Source organism: Zea mays, chromosome 4 (assembly GCF_902167145.1).
Source record: "Zea mays cultivar B73 chromosome 4, Zm-B73-REFERENCE-NAM-5.0, whole genome shotgun sequence".
Classification (NCBI taxonomy): Eukaryota; Viridiplantae; Streptophyta; class Magnoliopsida; order Poales; family Poaceae; genus Zea; species Zea mays.
In genome coordinates this window covers 2071074-2088406 of record NC_050099.1, presented here as the reverse complement: position 1 = coordinate 2088406, position 17333 = coordinate 2071074, and the positions used below count along the sequence as shown (strand labels likewise).

Here is a 17333-nt window from a genome sequence, read left to right as displayed (position 1 = left end):
TTAACACCCTTTAATTAGGTTCCATTAACTCTCGTCTAGTCACCGACTTTAATCCTTCGACGCGAAAATTACAATAAGAAAAAAAGAGAAATAAAGAACACGATTAATTTTTCCTAATAATTATAATTTATATTTCTTATTTAAAACTTCCTTCTCCTTAATATTTTTATTTATTGTACGAAGAAAAGAAGGAATAAATTTAACATAAAACCCTAAACCCGCAACATGACTAGAGACAAAAAGCTTTTACAGTTTTACTAGAAAAAAACAGGACTAGACACAAAAGTGAAAAAATATCTTAAAGGCTTTTGCGGATTGAGGAACGGCCCAGGGCGGCCCATCGGCGGCACTTCCGTCTCTAGTCTTCCCCGTTTCACCCCGTGTGCGCTCTCCTTTTCCTTTTCCCTCTCCCTCTCGGCGACGACTGGGCTAGCGCCGCCGCCCTACGCCAGGTGCCGAGGTCCCCTTAGCGCTCTTCGCTGGGTCCCGTAGTGCCCTTCGCTGTTGGCGAGCACCCTCCAAGTATGCCAGCCCTTCTCTTCCTTTCCTGCTGCGCGGAACCGGGCGCCCAAACCCTAACATAAGCTGTCTCGCTATTTGTCTTCGGATCTGTTCTGATTGCAAGCTTATGCATCTATAATGCTTACGAACTTGGATCTTTTCCCTAGCTGGCTCCGCCACCCCTGAATTTTATTGGTTTGCAGGGCATTTGCAGTATGGTCGAAGCGTAGGTAGGGAGCCATTAGGAGGGGCAAGAAGAGTTGCTGGGCATGGCGGCTCAGGAGACCGCTACAGTTGATTCTTCAGGCCCTCGGTTTGCTCCGGATGACCCGACGCTTCCTGTGCCCTGGAAAGCGCTGATTGATGGCGCGACGCTGTACTATTGGAACCCAGAGACGAATGTTACCCAGTATGAGAAGCCGGCAGCAACTGCAGGGGTGCCCCCTTTGGCAGCAGGTCCTCCACCGTCGACCCCTGCGCAGGTTCCGGAACCTGCACCTGCAGCTTTTTCACAGCCTAACGTGCAGTTCGGCCAAACTGGCCAAGCAGGGCACCAGGAGCGTCCTAGCCAGGCAGCTTATCCTCCTCAGGCTGGCCAGCTTGGGCAGCAGCACACTCAACATCCAGCTCAGCAGCAACCGTTTCAGCACCAAGCACCGTTTCAGCAAGTGCCATATCAGCAACAGCAGACACCCATGCCAAATCAGACACATCAGTACCACAGCGTGCATCCTCAACACATGCCGTACCCGCATGGTCCTTACATGCAACCTCAGCAGCAACAGCAGGCCCCACCATATTCATACCAGGCAGACCAGCAGCCACAGATGCCACAAACTGCCTATAATCAAGCTCAGCAGCCACCGATGCCGCAACCTTCCTACAATCAAGGTCAGAATCAGCAGCCACCGATGCCGCAACCTTCCTACAATCAAGGTCAGAGTCAGCAGCCACCCATGCCACAACCTTCCTACAATCAAGGTCAAGTCCAGCAGCCACCAATGCCACAACCTTCCTACAATCAAGGTCAGCAATCCATGATGCCGCAGTCTGCCTACAATCAAGTTCAGCAGCCTCAAATTCCTCAGAGTTATAATCAAAGCCAGCAACCGCCGGGAGTTAGGATTCCTCAGAGTCAGGGGCAGCATCCTCAACAATCTTTGAGCTTTCACCACCCTGCCCAAGCTTCGCAGTCGCCACAGGTTTCTCAACCTCAAGGACTTAAAATGACATCTCAACAAGGCCAACCGCAGCATGGATTGGCGTTCATTCAGCATGGAAAATCACCACTGTCACATGGGCAACAAAGTCCATTGTTGAAGGATGATGATGGGCTTCATGAAGGCAAGCGGACTGGATTTTCATTACCACTTAGCCAGCAGCATGGCCAAGCTCCACTTCCAAACCAGCAGTTACCTTCTAGTCATCAACATCCCGGGGCCCTTAGTAGCCAGCCAAATATTCCTGGAGTTGGTGGGCCGTTATATCCTTCCAAGCATCTGCCTGGTGGATCATTCTCTGCTGAGACTAATAACATGGGTTTTATGAACTCACCTGCTCAAATGCATCAAGGTGGAGCAGGTACAAATTACCAGCAAAAGTCAGTTAGTGGTCACGCAGTTCCAAATCATGCTGGTCCATCACCAATTCGACCTCCAATGGGTTCTGATATGGGTAATAGTGATGGACACTTTGAAAGAGATGACCCTCACACTTATGGAAGGTTTGATGGAGCAAAGGCTCTCCAGCAGCAACCAAAGCTTGCTGCTCTCCCAACTTCACAAAATCCCATGGTAATAATCTTGGTACAGTAATGTTGAATCTTAATGGAGCGAAAAGTTCACTCTTACACTGCCTAAATTTATGTCCTTCCATAACAGTAAGCTATAATTTTTCCTGTACATTATAAGGTCTGATGATATTTTCACACCATATCATTAAGTCAATATGCTTGGTATTTGAATAGAACTACTTGTTAAAATGTTGGCAACAATGCCCATTAGTTTTCTGATGTATTCAATGCTTTCTATATATTATGCTCATGCTAACCTCAATTCTAAAGTTCTAACATTCACCCTGATTTGCATAAACTTTTGTGGCAGGGCATGCATAATGGACAACCTTATCCTCAGCCAGACAATTTTGGTGGTTATAACATGGCACCTCCACATTCAGTACCAAATCTACATAATCTTGGTCCATTGCCTATTGGAACTTCAGTGAGGCCACCATCAAGTATGCTTGCTCCTCCAGATTTTCCAAGCATATCTTCAGCTGATGCATACCGTCAACATCATGAAGTCAGTACCATGGTAAGGAGTTGATTGCATGGACATATTTTGTCGCAAAACTAAGACAGTTTAAATTTTTCTCAGAGGCTGTTGGTCATTATACTTAAACAGTATAGGAATGCTGTTCCACATGTGTTTTGTAAGATATTCTGTATCTCTGCATAATTTAATAACCCATTTGCATAATTGATGTACTGGTTGATATCTAACATTGACATGGCTAAAAATATTTTGTAACACACATTTGACATTTCAAGCATGTTGTATACAATTTAATTTGATTCTTTAGTTAGACTGCTACCTGTTTCTTTTGTACTGTTACCTGCTGATTATTTATATTTTGACCACTGCTTTTTCAATATCCAGGGTGAAAATGTTCCTGCTCCATTTATGACATTTGAGTCCACTGGATTTCCCCCAGAGATTCTAAGAGAGGTATGTCCTCTTTAGTTGGTTTTTGCTACATGTGGGTCAATGGATGCATTATCTACACTTTATCTTAATAACCTACAAATTCTTGATAATGTGGCCCGCTGAAAATGATATCTTTGAAATGGAAAATTATCTTCTCTCATAATGAGCACATCATGTGGTATTGCTCACTGATGTAGCACAATGTATTTGCGGTGATGTAGCACAATGGATTTCTGGGCACTGTAGTGAAATACTTCTTGCTATTTTTTGCTGACAAGTATTGGGAGGATTGATGTTGTTTTAGATTATAAAATGTGGCTGAGGCTTCTTGCTTCTTGTCTGCCACTGAATCAACAAAAGAGCTTCTTCATGCCTTGAGTTGCTTAAGTAAGCAGCCATATTGACTTAGGATAGAATTTTAACCACTTTCTCATTGTTTGCAACCATTTTTTTACTTGCTATGGAAAATACCAATTATCTCCTGCAGGTGGACATGCACTTATGATGCTTTTTTTTTCATTTCAGATCCATGCAGCTGGCTTTTCAAATCCCACTCCAATTCAAGCTCAGACATGGCCTGTTGCACTGCAAAACCGGGACATAGTAGCTATTGCCAAGACAGGGTCTGGAAAGACACTAGGGTACCTAATTCCTGCTTTTATACATCTAAGGAGATGCCACAATAATCCGATGTTGGGTCCAACAGTATTGGTTTTGGCCCCTACTCGTGAGCTTGCTTCACAAATACAAGAGGAAGTAGTTAAGTTTGGTCAATCATCAAGAGTTTCCTGCACAGTAAGTTCTAACCTGATATATTTTATTATGGCCTTATCTTTCCTTGCATAGAATAATAAATCATTGATCTGAACCAATTGTAATCCTGAGACTATGTCCACATTTTTTAAGTTTTGTAAGACAATGCATAGCTTGTGGTGGTGCACTTCCATTTTTAGGTGCGTGTCCGTAGGGATAAACAAGTCAAGATTGCAAGAACAAAGTGGTGAAAACTGAAAGAGTGGACATTAGAAGTCTTCAAGGAAAGGGTCATCAAAGAGGACACTTGGAAGGAAGAAGATGACACAAACGTGTGGGAGAAGATGAAAACCTGCTTTCGGAAGGTGGTCTCTGTGAAGCAACTAAAGGGAGTGGAGGCAAAGCTAAGGATACTTGTTAGTGGAACGAGAAAGTATAAAGGGCTATTAAGGAGAAAAAAGAATGCTATAGACGTTTGTACAATGGCAGGAGTGTGGACAACATAGAGAAGTACAATGTACCAAAGAAGACCGCAAAGCGAGTTGTAAGTGTGGTAAAGGCTAGTGTGTACAAGGATCTTTACTAACGTTTGAGTACAAAGGACATGATCCTCCACCTTGATGAGACGCTCTTTCCTCGGTGACGACACCAGCAAAGACATGATCGAAGGATGGTGCCTCGACACCGATGCCACTTATCACATGACCGACCGATGGGAGTTCTTCACCGAGCTTGACTCTAGCGTCTGAGGCTCCATCAAGTTTGGGAACGCCTCCAACGTAGAGATCAAGGGCACCGACTCAGTCGTCTTCACCGCCGCGTCTGGTGAATACAGGTTGCTCACCGGAGTCTACTACATACCCACGTTGAGGAACTCTATCATTAGCTTGGGACAACTGGATGAAAACGGTTCACGCGTGGAGGTCGAGCATGGAGTCATGAGGATCTAGGACCCCTATCGTTGTCTTCTTGCCATACGTAGGAGTCCAAATTGGCTTTACATCCTCAACATGAAGGTGGCACCACCTTGCTGCTCGAGACGACGAGGCATGGCAGTGGCACAAGCGCTTTGGGCACCTTAACTTCGAGGCCCTGAAGCGGCTCAGTGCCAAGATGGTACGAGGCCTGCCTTGCCTTGACCATGTGGAGCAGTTCTGCGATGTCTTGTGTGTTGACAAAGCAGAGACGGCTCCCCTTTCCCCGGCAGTCGAGCTTCCGAGCCAAGGAGAGGCTCGAGCTCGTGCATGGGGCCTTGTGTGGCCTGGTGACACCAGGCACACCAGGAGGACGACACTACTTGCTGCTTGTCGACGACCTCTCCCGCTACATGTGGGTGATGGTCCTTGGTAGCAAGGGAGAGGCTGCGAACACCATCAGGCGTGTCCAGAACGCTTGTGGAGGCGGAGTGCGGCTCCTTTTTGACTGCGAGGACAGCAGCAACATCTTCTCCTTTAACATCTAGAGGACAACAGGGACAACAACATCTCCTTTAGCATCTAGAGGACAGCAAGAGCCTTTTGACTGTCCTCTTTTAGCATCTAGAGGACAACAGGGCAACAACATCTCTAGTGCTGCAGACTAGAGGACAACACCTTTTGTGTAGTGTGTAGTGTAGTGTGTAGTGCAGCACCTGGGACAATAAATGTGTCCCCAACCCTTCGATGGTTATGTCATTTGAGTAGCGTGTGAGAAATAAACAAAAAATTGCTCCAACTCGTAGTGTCATCCTCTCAATGAGTGTAAGAGTCCCGCTGTTTACATGTTGGCCTACAAAAAGATGACATATTCAGCAGATAAGTGTTGTGATAATGTGTATGTTGCGTTTGGATTTGCGGCCATACAAAAAGGGATTGGGTCTAGAATGATGATATACGTGATAGGCTAGGGGTAGCACCAATTAAAGAAAGGCTTGTCCAACTCCGGTTGAGATGGTTTGGACATTTTAACGTAGACCTTCAAAAGTACCAATGTGTAGTGGGATTCTAAGCCGTGATAGTAATTGAATGAGAGGCAGAGGAATGCCGAAGTTGACATGGAAGAGGTAGTAAAAGGTGTCTGACTTGAAAGAATAGAATATACCCTATGATTTAACCTTGAATAGTGGGGCATGAAAAAAAAATATTCATATGCCCAAACCTTGATTTGTGGCTTCTGTTGGGTTTCAACTCTAGCCTACCCCAACTTGTTTGATACAAAGGCTTTGTTGTTGTTGTTTGTAAGACAATGCATAGTAATTAAGTTATTGGATATCTAAAGTTAAGAATGTGCTCTATCGGCTTTGAAACATAGTCATAGACTCAATTCTTGTTCTTCAAAAAGTTTATGATAGCTTCACTTTTAGAAAGTTCAATGTGGTTGATGCGGCTATTAGGGCACCAGGTTAGCTTGATCACCTATGTAGGCTTAGTTTGTTTTTATAGTAGTTACCTTAGCACACGAACTCACCAAATTTGTGTGCATCGATCATTCAAGATTTATGTACCTAAGTGCCTTGTAGAATATGTGCATCATTTCTGGTACTATGTTTACTAATGACATGTCACATTTCTTACATTGAATTCATCGTTGATACGTTCTTTTTCAGTGCCTATATGGTGGAGCTTCAAAGGGCCCTCAGCTAAGAGAACTTGAGCGTGGAGCAGATATTGTGGTAGCAACACCAGGGCGTCTTAATGATATCCTGGAGATGAAGAAGATTAGCCTCCATCAGGTTTCATTACTTGTGCTTGATGAAGCAGACCGTATGCTTGACATGGGGTTTGAGCCACAAATACGGAAAATCGTGGATGAAATTCCTAATACTAGACAAACTCTAATGTACACTGCCACTTGGCCGAAGGAGGTTACAAAAATAGCTGGGGATTTACTGAGAGATCCTGTCCAGGTTAACATTGGAAGCATCGACGAACTTGTTGCGAACAAATCCATCACTCAGGTATTCTAGTGAAATTATGATTGTTTCTTTTCATACTTTGTGCTTCGCTTTTCTTTAGGATGCGGAGTCCTTGAAGTGCCATTGTTGACTGGTGTCAATTTCTATTGTTAAATATTTTGGAAAAAGCATTCTTTGGCACCTAATTTCTATGTGTCAGCCTTTATCTCTAATATTTTATGTGGTCATTTCTAGGATGATCCATTTCTATGGCTCCTGTATGTATGCAGTATGTAGAGGTGGTTCCGCCTATGGACAAGCAGCGGCGCCTAGAGCAGATTCTTAGAGATCAAGAAAGGGGCTCAAAAATCATCATATTTTGCTCAACTAAGAAAATGTGCGACCAGCTTGCTCGTGGCATTGGTCGCAATTTTAATGCTTTAAGCATCCATGGTGATAAATCACAGGCCGAAAGAGATAATGTTCTTAATCAGTTTCGAACAGGCAGGGCTCCAATATTAGTAGCCACAGATGTTGCTGCTCGTGGACTTGATATCAAAGATATCAGGTGAGGCTTATTTGATTGTGAGATATTAAATCCTTAAAGTATTTTAGTGTCCAACTGTCCAATATTACCTTACTGAACACTGACAAATTTCTGTTGCTCATTTGTACTGCACAATGTGTTTTTTTCAGAGTGGTAATTAATTATGACTTCCCAACTGGGATAGAGGACTATGTGCATCGCATAGGGCGTACAGGAAGAGCTGGCGCTACTGGAGTCTCGTACACCTTTTTCTCTGAACAAGATTGGAAACATGCTGGTGATTTGGTGAAACTCTTGCAAGGTGCCAACCAGCATGTCCCTCCACAGCTGCGTGACATGGCTGCACGCAGTGCTTCTGGAGGTCCAAGAAACCAGGCTGCTGGGATGAGTCGCTGGGATGGGCCTGGTGGTAGTCGTTTTGAACCTGGTGCTGGTGGCTTTGTTGGTTATGGTGGTGTTAGGGAGGGTCCTGGAGGTTTTGGTGGTCGTGAGGGCCCAGGTGGATTTGGTGTCCGCGAAAGCCCAGCCATGTTTGGTGGTCGGGAAGGCCCTGATGGCTTGGGTGGCCGGGGTGGCCCCGGTGGCTTTGGTCTCCGGGAAGGCTCTGGTGGCCATGAGGGCCCTGGTGGCTTTGGTGGCCGGGAGGGTCCTGGTAGTTTTGGGGGCAGAAAGGGCCCAGGTGGCTTTGTTGGACGGGATGGCCCCGGGTCAAGTGGTTTTGGTGGTAGAGGGGAGCGTGGATCTGGTGGTTTTGGAAGTAGAGGCGGAGCAAGCCCTGGGGGCTTTGGTGGACGAGGTGGCAGGGGCGATTCTCCTGGTTTTGGTGGGCGTGGCAGGGGTGATTTTTCTGGTTTTGGTGGGCGTGGTAGGAGTGATTCTCCCAGTTTTGGTGGACGAGGCAGGGGAGATTTTTCTGGTGGGCGCGGTGGCAGGGGGCGTGGATTTGGTGGCAGGGGACGTTCTGACCGAGGCCCACGTGATCGTTTTGTCTCAGATGGACGGGGGCGATATGATAACCGTCGAGGATTTGGAGACAAGGGTAGGGATCGTAGCTACAGCCGCAGCCCAGACAGAGGCCGGTCACGGGGTTATGACAGAAGAAGTGATGGCAGGAGCATTAGTAGGAGCAGGAGTCGCAGCAGGAGCTGGTCACGCAGCAGAAGCCGCAGCAGGAGCTGGAGCCGTAGTCGGAGCCGAAGCAGTAGCCGGAGTCGCAGCAGAAGCAATAGCCGTGACCATGGTGCAGCACCAGAGCGCAGGCCTCGGGCAAGATCTGGTTTTGATGTGCTGCCTCCTGCACCTGGAGCTGCTGGACCTGCACCTGCCCCTGCCCCCGTACCTGGACCAGCAGCACCACCTGTTCCTGCTATCGCAGCTCAACAATCACTGGCCGATACATCTTCAATGTCACCAATGTCTCCTGGTGGCGTAGTCCAGCCAGCTGCTGCACCGTTGATATGCGGCGGGAATGACAACAGCTTTGGCGGCATACCAACTGGCCAACCTTTGCAGGGGACTGATGCTGCATTCCCCAGTTTTCCTGCAGGCGAAAATTTTCCAGGCGCAGCAGTTCAACAGGCCGCTCCTGATGTATAATGAGTTGAACAATATGTAGTGCACTGCCCCCCTTTTCTTCCCATTTAATCCGGTGTACAATACGAGAAATGAGATTCCGGGTATTAGTTTATATGACTATAAATTGGCTTTTCCACAATTTCTGATGATCTTGTGGTGAATTGACGCATGGATCTTGTGTGTTCTTGTGCTGAATTTCATGAAAAGGAGATGTTGTCAATTGCATCTATCTTTTGTTGTGTTTTTTTTTTCCGTTTTACATTTTATTTTGTTTCTTTTGAAAATTTCCGCTGCTGTCTTCCCTAACGCCGGCGGCCCCTCGTTGCCTCCGTTCTGCGCCTCCAGCTCGCTGCTCTGAATTCCGCAGGTGCCTTGGCTCTGTAGAACTCGAACGTCAGATGCTGCGCCAGAGTTAAGATCAGGAAGCTGGATTTGACCGGTTGCCAAAAAGCTATGCATTCCATATGGTATTCATGTTGTCAGGTAACTCAACGCATATAGAAGTTACGTATAATCCAATAATATATTTTGCCAATGGTTTAGGCATTAGAAATATGTTATTTTCGAGGATTATTAGCTTGTATCCCACAGCATACGAATTTTAATTGGTTTACTGCATGTTGTGCTGCAAAATTGTTCTGTGTTCTCGAATCATCACAGGGTACTTTACAGAGGTAAAGGTCGCAGTTTTTTAATAATTACGTCCAACATTTCTCCTCTAAATTCGATATATATTAAGTTGAAAGATGGAGGATATTCCAATAATCACCACCAGGTAGTGTTGATGTCTTTTGAGTTCCATAACCGAGAACCGCACGCTTGACTGTACAAATCATTACTACTAGTAGTAGTGTAGTGACATGCATGCAGCATGCATGCTGCCATATATATAATGAGTCCTCCGCTGATGATGGAAATTAAAACTGGCCCAAAACGCATCACTTTAATCCATACTGGAAATCGTGGGGAAGGCCCGCTACTTTCGATTATATACATTAACACACACCCATCTTTGCTTTTCTCAGTTGCATTATTCTAAAAGACACAAGGCCGGAGGCGGGAAATACTAATTGATTAGTGCTCTAGTGGTGCTCTAAATTATCTCTGAGTAGGGTAATTAATCAATCAAATAAGATTCGCTTAGCTTTCGTGATTCTTGTCATGATTCTGTCTTGTATTTTACCATGCATGTTTATATAGTTTTCTTCAGCCATCAATTAGTGTGTGTGTGTGTTCACGTGTCCATCTCTGTATGTGCACATCGCGTCGATCAGTGGATAGATGGTTTAAAAGGCTAAAGGCTAACTTTTCCAACAGTGATTGTCATGCTAGCTCCATTAGTGACTGTCTGTTTTGTTTTGCTGTACAACTAAAGGTGCAACTTTTTAATAATCATTTCCCTTTAGATTCAGTATGTTGAGTCCAGAGGTGGAGGGTATTTAAAGCAATAGCAACTTGTGGGGAAATTAATGTACCTAATTGAAGGTGCTGTACAAGTTCCCTGACTGATTCTAAATTCCCACAGAAGTAAGGATGATTGCCTGGAAACTAGACAGACACATCACTTCAGTGGCGTAGACAAGGGAGGCTAGCGAGGTCATGCCCCCCCCCCCCCCCCCCCCCCCTAATAAAAACAAACAAAAATTTCGTACTTATATATCTATGCCTAAAATAAACCATCTTCGCTTTCCCCGTTGATTCTAAAAGCCAAAAGAAAATCCGAAATAGTACATGTTGGTAGCATTATCATATATCTTTGAGTAGGAACAAATTAAGTAGGGTAATCAGATAAGACCGAGCCTAGCTTTTGTGATTCTTGCCCTGCGTGCGTCATTATTCCATCAATTACTGTGCGTTCGATCAGTGGATGGATACTTTGAAAAGCTCTAACTTTTCCATAATAATATGTCCCTGGCCTCGCCTTTGGATTGTTTATTTCCCTCGTGGCTTACCAAACTGCCCATATGGTTCAATAATTAATATAGTGCAACGTAAAAAAAAAAGATGGAGTGCATTTCAAAACATGGGAATATATAATACCAGTATACTACGATAACTTATATACAAAATCTGTGTTATATTGTTATGAGAAAATATTTCATAATCAATTTGTGATCCTAGCCATACATAAATTTTGTTATTTTAATCTAGTTATTTCACCACTACATTGCAACCATCAGTATCATACAGACTTCGATATATGCTACGATTTGTATGGTCTCATCATTGGAGAGCACGTTCCACACATGCCGGAAAAATTCCCTCGTACATCGTTAGTCATCAGACACGCACCGCCATATGCTCTTGCTTAAACAAAAAGGTAAGTGTGTATGTGTTTGCGAAGAGAATTAAAGGCAGGCCGGCACAAAAGCTACCCTGACGGTGGCGAGGATGACAAACTGGTCACTGTTGTCGATCCTCCTCTGTGTCACCTCCGGCGCCAAGATGACGCCACAATCCTCGATATAGTAGTCGTCGAACGCACGCGACATGACGAGTACCGATGACTCTTGGTTGGGCTGCCAAACGAAGTGCACCCCTGGCTCATCAGCGAGGTAGTACCCCTGGCCGTTGCACCACCGGATACGCTATTCCACTACATACATCATGTTCGAGGACACTCACACAACGTCAGCAACGTCCATCGTCCCAGCGCACAAGAATTCATGTCCGGTCAGTAGCGACTTACGTGGTAGGTTGGGCTTCAGGTGGACGATGAGCTCGACGGCGTGATGGCGTCGTCGTCGGATGCGGTGTCCAGAACAACCCGAGAGTCTTCGACGCTGGCGACAACCATGAGGCCTCCCTGCTTAACGATGGACAGCGCGGTGCAGCTGCTCTGGACCGCGTCCAAGCGGCGGCTTCGCGAGAGCTTGTCGTACACAGCGGCGCATGCGACCACGTAAGACTGCTTTTAGAGGTCGAACTGACAGTCGCCAAGCTTCTTCTCATCATCGATGAGCGACGACAACGCGAGTGCCTCCTGCTCATGGAGTTTGTTCGGGGTTTGAAGTAGGAAACATGGATTCATGCTTGGCGTTGGTTTATGAAAATGACTCACAAGTCTGATCCATGGAAAAAAAATATTACGAAGAAAAAATTTCACACATGTAAAAAAGGGAATTTAAGTATAATGCATTATTCAAACAAAAGAAATAACATGCAAAGCTCTTCTTTAAATAATATTACCTCCATCCAAAAATATAATTCAAGAATATCGGTGATACTTATCTACTACTACACATTGTGCAATGGTAGCAAGTGAGCTTCGAGAGAGATATAGTAGATGTGTTTCCTGTCATAGATGTAGACATAAACACATATAGGTGGGTGCCCGTGCGTTGCAACAGAAACATTTAATATCATGATAACTTATGAACAAATGTGTGTTATACTGTTATGTGAAAATATTTCGTAATTAATTTGTGATCCTAGCCATACATAAATTTTGTTATTTCAATCTAACTATTTCATCATTACATTGCAACCAACAGTTCCGTGCAGACTTCTATACATGATAGCTAAATGCCCGTGCGTTGCAACGGGAATATATAATATCAGTATACTATGATAACTTATATACAAAATATGTGTTATACCGTTATGAGAAAATGTTTTATAATCAATTTGTGATTCTGGCCATACATAAATTTTGTTATTTTAATCTAGTTATTTCACCACTACATTGCAACCATCAGTATCATGCAGACTTTGATATATATCACGATTTGTATGGTCTCATTATTAGAGAGCACGTTTTACACATACCAGAAGAAATTCTCTCGTACATCGTTAGTCATCGGACACGTACCACCATACGCTTTTGCTTAAACAAAAAGGTAAGTGTGTGTTTGCAAGACTAATGGTCAAACATCGTATAACCATAAAGTTAGAATACTATATTAATATATTAAATAAATTAATCGAATAGACATAGATTAACCCAATTAACATAGGATAAATAAATATCTAATTATAAAAGTATGAAACATGGTATAATCAATGTTGTTACTGCGTAGTAAATATTCATACGAGACTAACACAACTGGAACGATTCAATTTGGAATTAAAATGGGGAAGTTACGAATTTCCAAAGTTTCTATGTATTTGATATAAGATTAATTAGGAAATCAATTTTATTGTTGTTTTCATGACAAAACAGAGGTATTATGTGATAAAAATAATATTATAGAATTATAGAAATTGGAATGAACTCATTTGAATTTAATATAAAATTTCCATGAATTAAATGAGTTTCTGCAATTATTTTTAAACTAAAAATCAATTTCTAAACTCCTTTTCCCTATTTTCTTTATTTCCTGGACTGCGTCCCAAATTCCAGAAAGATCAGGGGTCGAGCTATAAATGTTTTTCTAGACTCAGTGAGCATACAGAGTGGACGGTGAGTTAAACACAAAAGACGTCTTAATTGAAGTTGTACATAATTCAACATGAGTCATGTTGGCTAGAGGGTGGAAAGCTAGGCATTCTGCTCAATAGATCCAAGGTTTGATCCCTGTGTAGCTACGGTTTGAATTTTTTTTGCGCGCGGAACGGGGAGGGCAGAACGGCAGACTACTCTTACCTTATTAATAAGTAGTATAGATATAGATAATTAATATAGTGCAATGTAAAAAAAGATGGAGTACATTTCAAAACATGGTAATATGACGATTGAATTTTGGTAGCTATGCACTGGAAGTTAGGAATGTAAAATATGGACCGTATATGTAGGGCCCTGCAGTTTGTTCCATTCCAAGATTATATAATCCAGGTAGCCACGGTTTTTTTTTTTTTTTTTGCGCGCGGAACGGAGAAGGGCAGAACGGCAGACTACTCTTACCTTCTTAATAAGTAGTATAGATATAGATAATTAATATAGTGCAACGTAAAAAAAGATGGAGTACATTTCAAAACATGGTAATATGACGATTGAATTTTGGTAGCTATGCACTGGAAGTTAGGAATGTAAAATATGGCCGTATATGTAGGGCCCTGCAGTTTGTTCCATTCCAAGATTATATAATCCAACTTATGGATTATCATAATCTAGGTATCTAGATTATATATATAATCACTCCCTATAAAAACCTAGATCCCAGTTCAATCTGTTTCCTCTCACTCACACACGAATTGAGCGAGAGACTGACTGAAACATATGGACCTGAAGACCATGCCACAATGGATGCGGCTTCTGGTACCACTGGTCACGGTACCTTTCCACATGGTGGTACTGTTGCTGGCGGCCGCCGTCGTTGCCAACAGCATGCCGCCACCGAGCTCGGCTCCACGTTCCGGCTGCCCTAGCACGTGTGGCGAGGTGAACATCACCTACCCGTTTGGCATCGGCGACGACTGTGCCTGGCCAGGCGGCAGTGACAACTTCACCGTCACTTGCGACCATAGCTACAGCCCCCCAAGACCATACCTTTCGGTTTACGACAACCACCATCTGTACGAGATCATCAACATCTCAGTGGAGACGGGAGAGGTGCGGATTTTCTCGGGGTTCGCGTCCATCTGCTTCGCCTCGTCCAACACCACCGACGAAATGAGAGGCTGGTACCTCAACTACAGCGGGTCGCCGTTCCTCGTCTCGCCGACGGGCAACCAGTTCACGGCCATCGGAGGCAACACGCTGGCGTTCATGGAAGGCAGGGAGGACCTGACCTACTACACCGGCTGCGTCACCTCCAGCATCACCCTGGACGCCGCCGCTGGAGACGGCGACGACTGCACCGGGCTCGGCTGCTGCCAGACCAGGGTGGCGGGAAACCTTAGCTACGTCCACATCTACTGGAAGAACAATCTAGTCCAAACCCCCATAAACAACGCGTGGAGCTACAGCCCCTGTGGGTATGCCTTCTTGGCTGAGAAAGGATGGTAAGCAATAAATACTATATCAATGTGACTTCATGTAATGTAAATAATTGGCTTCTTGTTATGTGGTGTTCTAGGTACAGATTCAGCCGGCGAGATCTTCTTCGCAACGGCACAGACACATTCGCTAGCAGGGTCGGGAAGCGTTCTATCCCAGTCGTGCTGGACTGGGCCATCAGGAACGGTTCTTGTCAGTCGGCATCATCAGCATGTGCCAGTTCCAACAGCTACTGTGTCAACGCCACACAAGGGCCTGGGTACCTGTGCAAATGCTCCCAAGGATACGCGGGCAATCCCTACGCCACCGGCCCTGACGACGGCTGCACAAGTCTCTGTTCCTTCTTAATTTCTCACAAACAAGCTAGTACATACTATGGATATAGTAGTCACTCTTGCACATTTTGCAGATATAGATGAGTGTGCGCGGCCGACTGATTTCCCATGCAATGGCGAGTGCAAGGACACCCAAGGATCCTACGAATGCAGCTGTCGTGCTGGCTATGAGAGTGATGGTGATCCAAAGGAAAAGCCGTGCCGTCCAAAACTTTCTACTTCAGCGAAGCTTATCATAGGTATTGACACACATGAATCTTGATTATTTAAACTTCTTCTTCCCTAGCTAATATATGAAAATTTATGTAAATATGTTTGTTTTTTATTTACAGGAATCACTGTTGGTGCTTCCGTATTGTTTTTCATTATCCTTGGGACTGGGGTATGCTATATGCTGAAGCGGATAGAACTGGAAGCGATCGAAAGGAAGAATGGAAGCGAGAAGCTTAAAAACGTGAGGACTCTACAAATATTCAGAAAAGAGGAACTCGACAAAATAACCATGAACAACTCGGTGCCTCTTGGCAAGGGAGGATTTGGCGAGGTTCACAAAGGAGTTTTACCCGACAAGACCGAGGTGGCTGTCAAGGCCTCGATCGAGGTGACTAAAGGTACGCTGGACAAGTTTGTGGAGGAAGTAGAGATCCAGTCAGGGATGATGCACAAGAACATCCTCAAGCTCCTGGGCTGCTGCCTGCGGGTCGATGTCCCACTGCTGGTGTACGAGTACGCTGCCAAAGGGAGTCTCAAGGACCTTCTCCATGGAAAAAACGACGATGGCCAGCCGCGTGAGCCTCTGACGCTTAGGTCACGCCTAGACATCGCCATTGGGTGTGCCCAGGGCTTGGCTTACATGCATTCGTACACAGAAAATGGCATACAGCATGCAGATGTGAAGCCAGACAACATACTCCTGGATGGCGGGTTGGTCCCGAAGATCTCCGACTTTGGGCTGTCCAAGGTTTCTGTGGTGGGCAAGGACTATACCAAGAATGTGGTAGGGTGTTTGCCTTACATGGATCCGGTGTACAAGGAAACAGGGAGGTTAACTCCGAAGAGCGACGTCTATAGCTTCGGGATTGTTCTCTTGGAGCTGATCTCTAGAAGGCCCGCTGTAGATGGTAGTGAAAGCAGCATCGTCAGGCAGTTTAAGAGTGTTTATGAACAAGCAGATGATAATAACACTGGGAAGGAGTTGTTTGACAAGGATATTGCTGCTGAAGAAGATATACCTATGCTTGATGAAATTGCCAAACTAGCCATGAGGTGTTTGAAGGACAATGTTAATGAAAGACCGGCTATGGTGAGTGTAGCGAGTGCGCTTGTGATATTGAAAGATTCTTGGGAAGAAACAGGACAAGGGTTCTCTTCTCCTCCTCCTCCTCCTCCTCCAATCAAGTAGCTATTAATTGTTTCCCATGCCATTTGCTTCATGCTTTCTATGTAATATATTTTGTTATCATGCATGAGTGTGTAAACATGTACAGTAAGCTGTTAATGGTTATTGTATGTTAATGGTAGGATAGGCGGGTCCACTAGTGTGATCAGCTCCGTCTTTTGGCCACGACGGTCCATATGGAAAGGGAAATGAAAGGGAAAGAAGTGGAGAGGAGGGGAGAATATCGAATCATCACTTTATTTTGTATTTTGTTTGCAGCCAAAATTGACCCTCAGATCTATCTCATAAAAAAGCAAAGAGTAGCATAGCATATGCAGCCGCTGGTAAATGACATTCCAACCATATGAGATTAAGGTATCCGATTTACTTGCGATACGATAGAAGGTTATGGTGGTAAAGGTGATATCCCGTTTCTCAGACTGGCAGTACCTGGCTCGCTATATATCATTTCATTTGCAAATCCAATCAGAGATCAATAGACGACGATCGAGAAGGGGACTTGGTGGCCATGGCGCACCATGTCAAGGTAAAGGGCAGCACCGCCAGCAGCCGCCTCCTGCCGGCGGTAGCAGCTCTTGTGGTCGCCATGGCCATGTTCTTATCATCTTGCAACGCATCAGGCCAGTAGTATATATATTGCATATTATTGTATGTAGTTCAGCAGAAAACAGCACGCACGCACGCATGCAAGTAATGCTTTGATATTTCCTGGCCTGATTCTGCTTCAATGCATGCATATGTACAGACTACTGCCACGCGATCGTGCCG

At 44.7% G+C, this 17333-nt stretch overlaps 2 protein-coding genes across 2 annotated transcripts; both read left to right on the top strand.

Moving 5' to 3' along the window:
* The first annotated feature begins 317 nt into the window (after window positions 1–317).
* On the top strand, window positions 318–9182 carry LOC109945984 (DEAD-box ATP-dependent RNA helicase 40). The gene is made up of 8 exons (XM_020552405.2): window positions 318–522; window positions 705–2294; window positions 2604–2813; window positions 3159–3227; window positions 3732–4001; window positions 6544–6894; window positions 7122–7399; window positions 7528–9182. The coding sequence occupies exons 2-8, from the start codon at window positions 771–773 to the stop codon at window positions 8972–8974; spliced, it is 4149 nt and encodes a 1382-aa protein (XP_020407994.1). The 5' UTR covers window positions 318–522; window positions 705–770; the 3' UTR covers window positions 8975–9182.
* Window positions 9183–14046: 4864 nt separating this feature from the next.
* On the top strand, window positions 14047–16796 carry LOC103652684 (wall-associated receptor kinase 3). Its single transcript, XM_020552404.2, has 4 exons — window positions 14047–14836; window positions 14911–15161; window positions 15241–15405; window positions 15499–16796. Exons 1-4 carry the CDS (start codon window positions 14112–14114, stop codon window positions 16566–16568), a joined length of 2211 nt encoding a protein of 736 aa, XP_020407993.1. The 5' UTR covers window positions 14047–14111; the 3' UTR covers window positions 16569–16796.
* The last annotated feature ends 537 nt before the right edge of the window (window positions 16797–17333 follow it).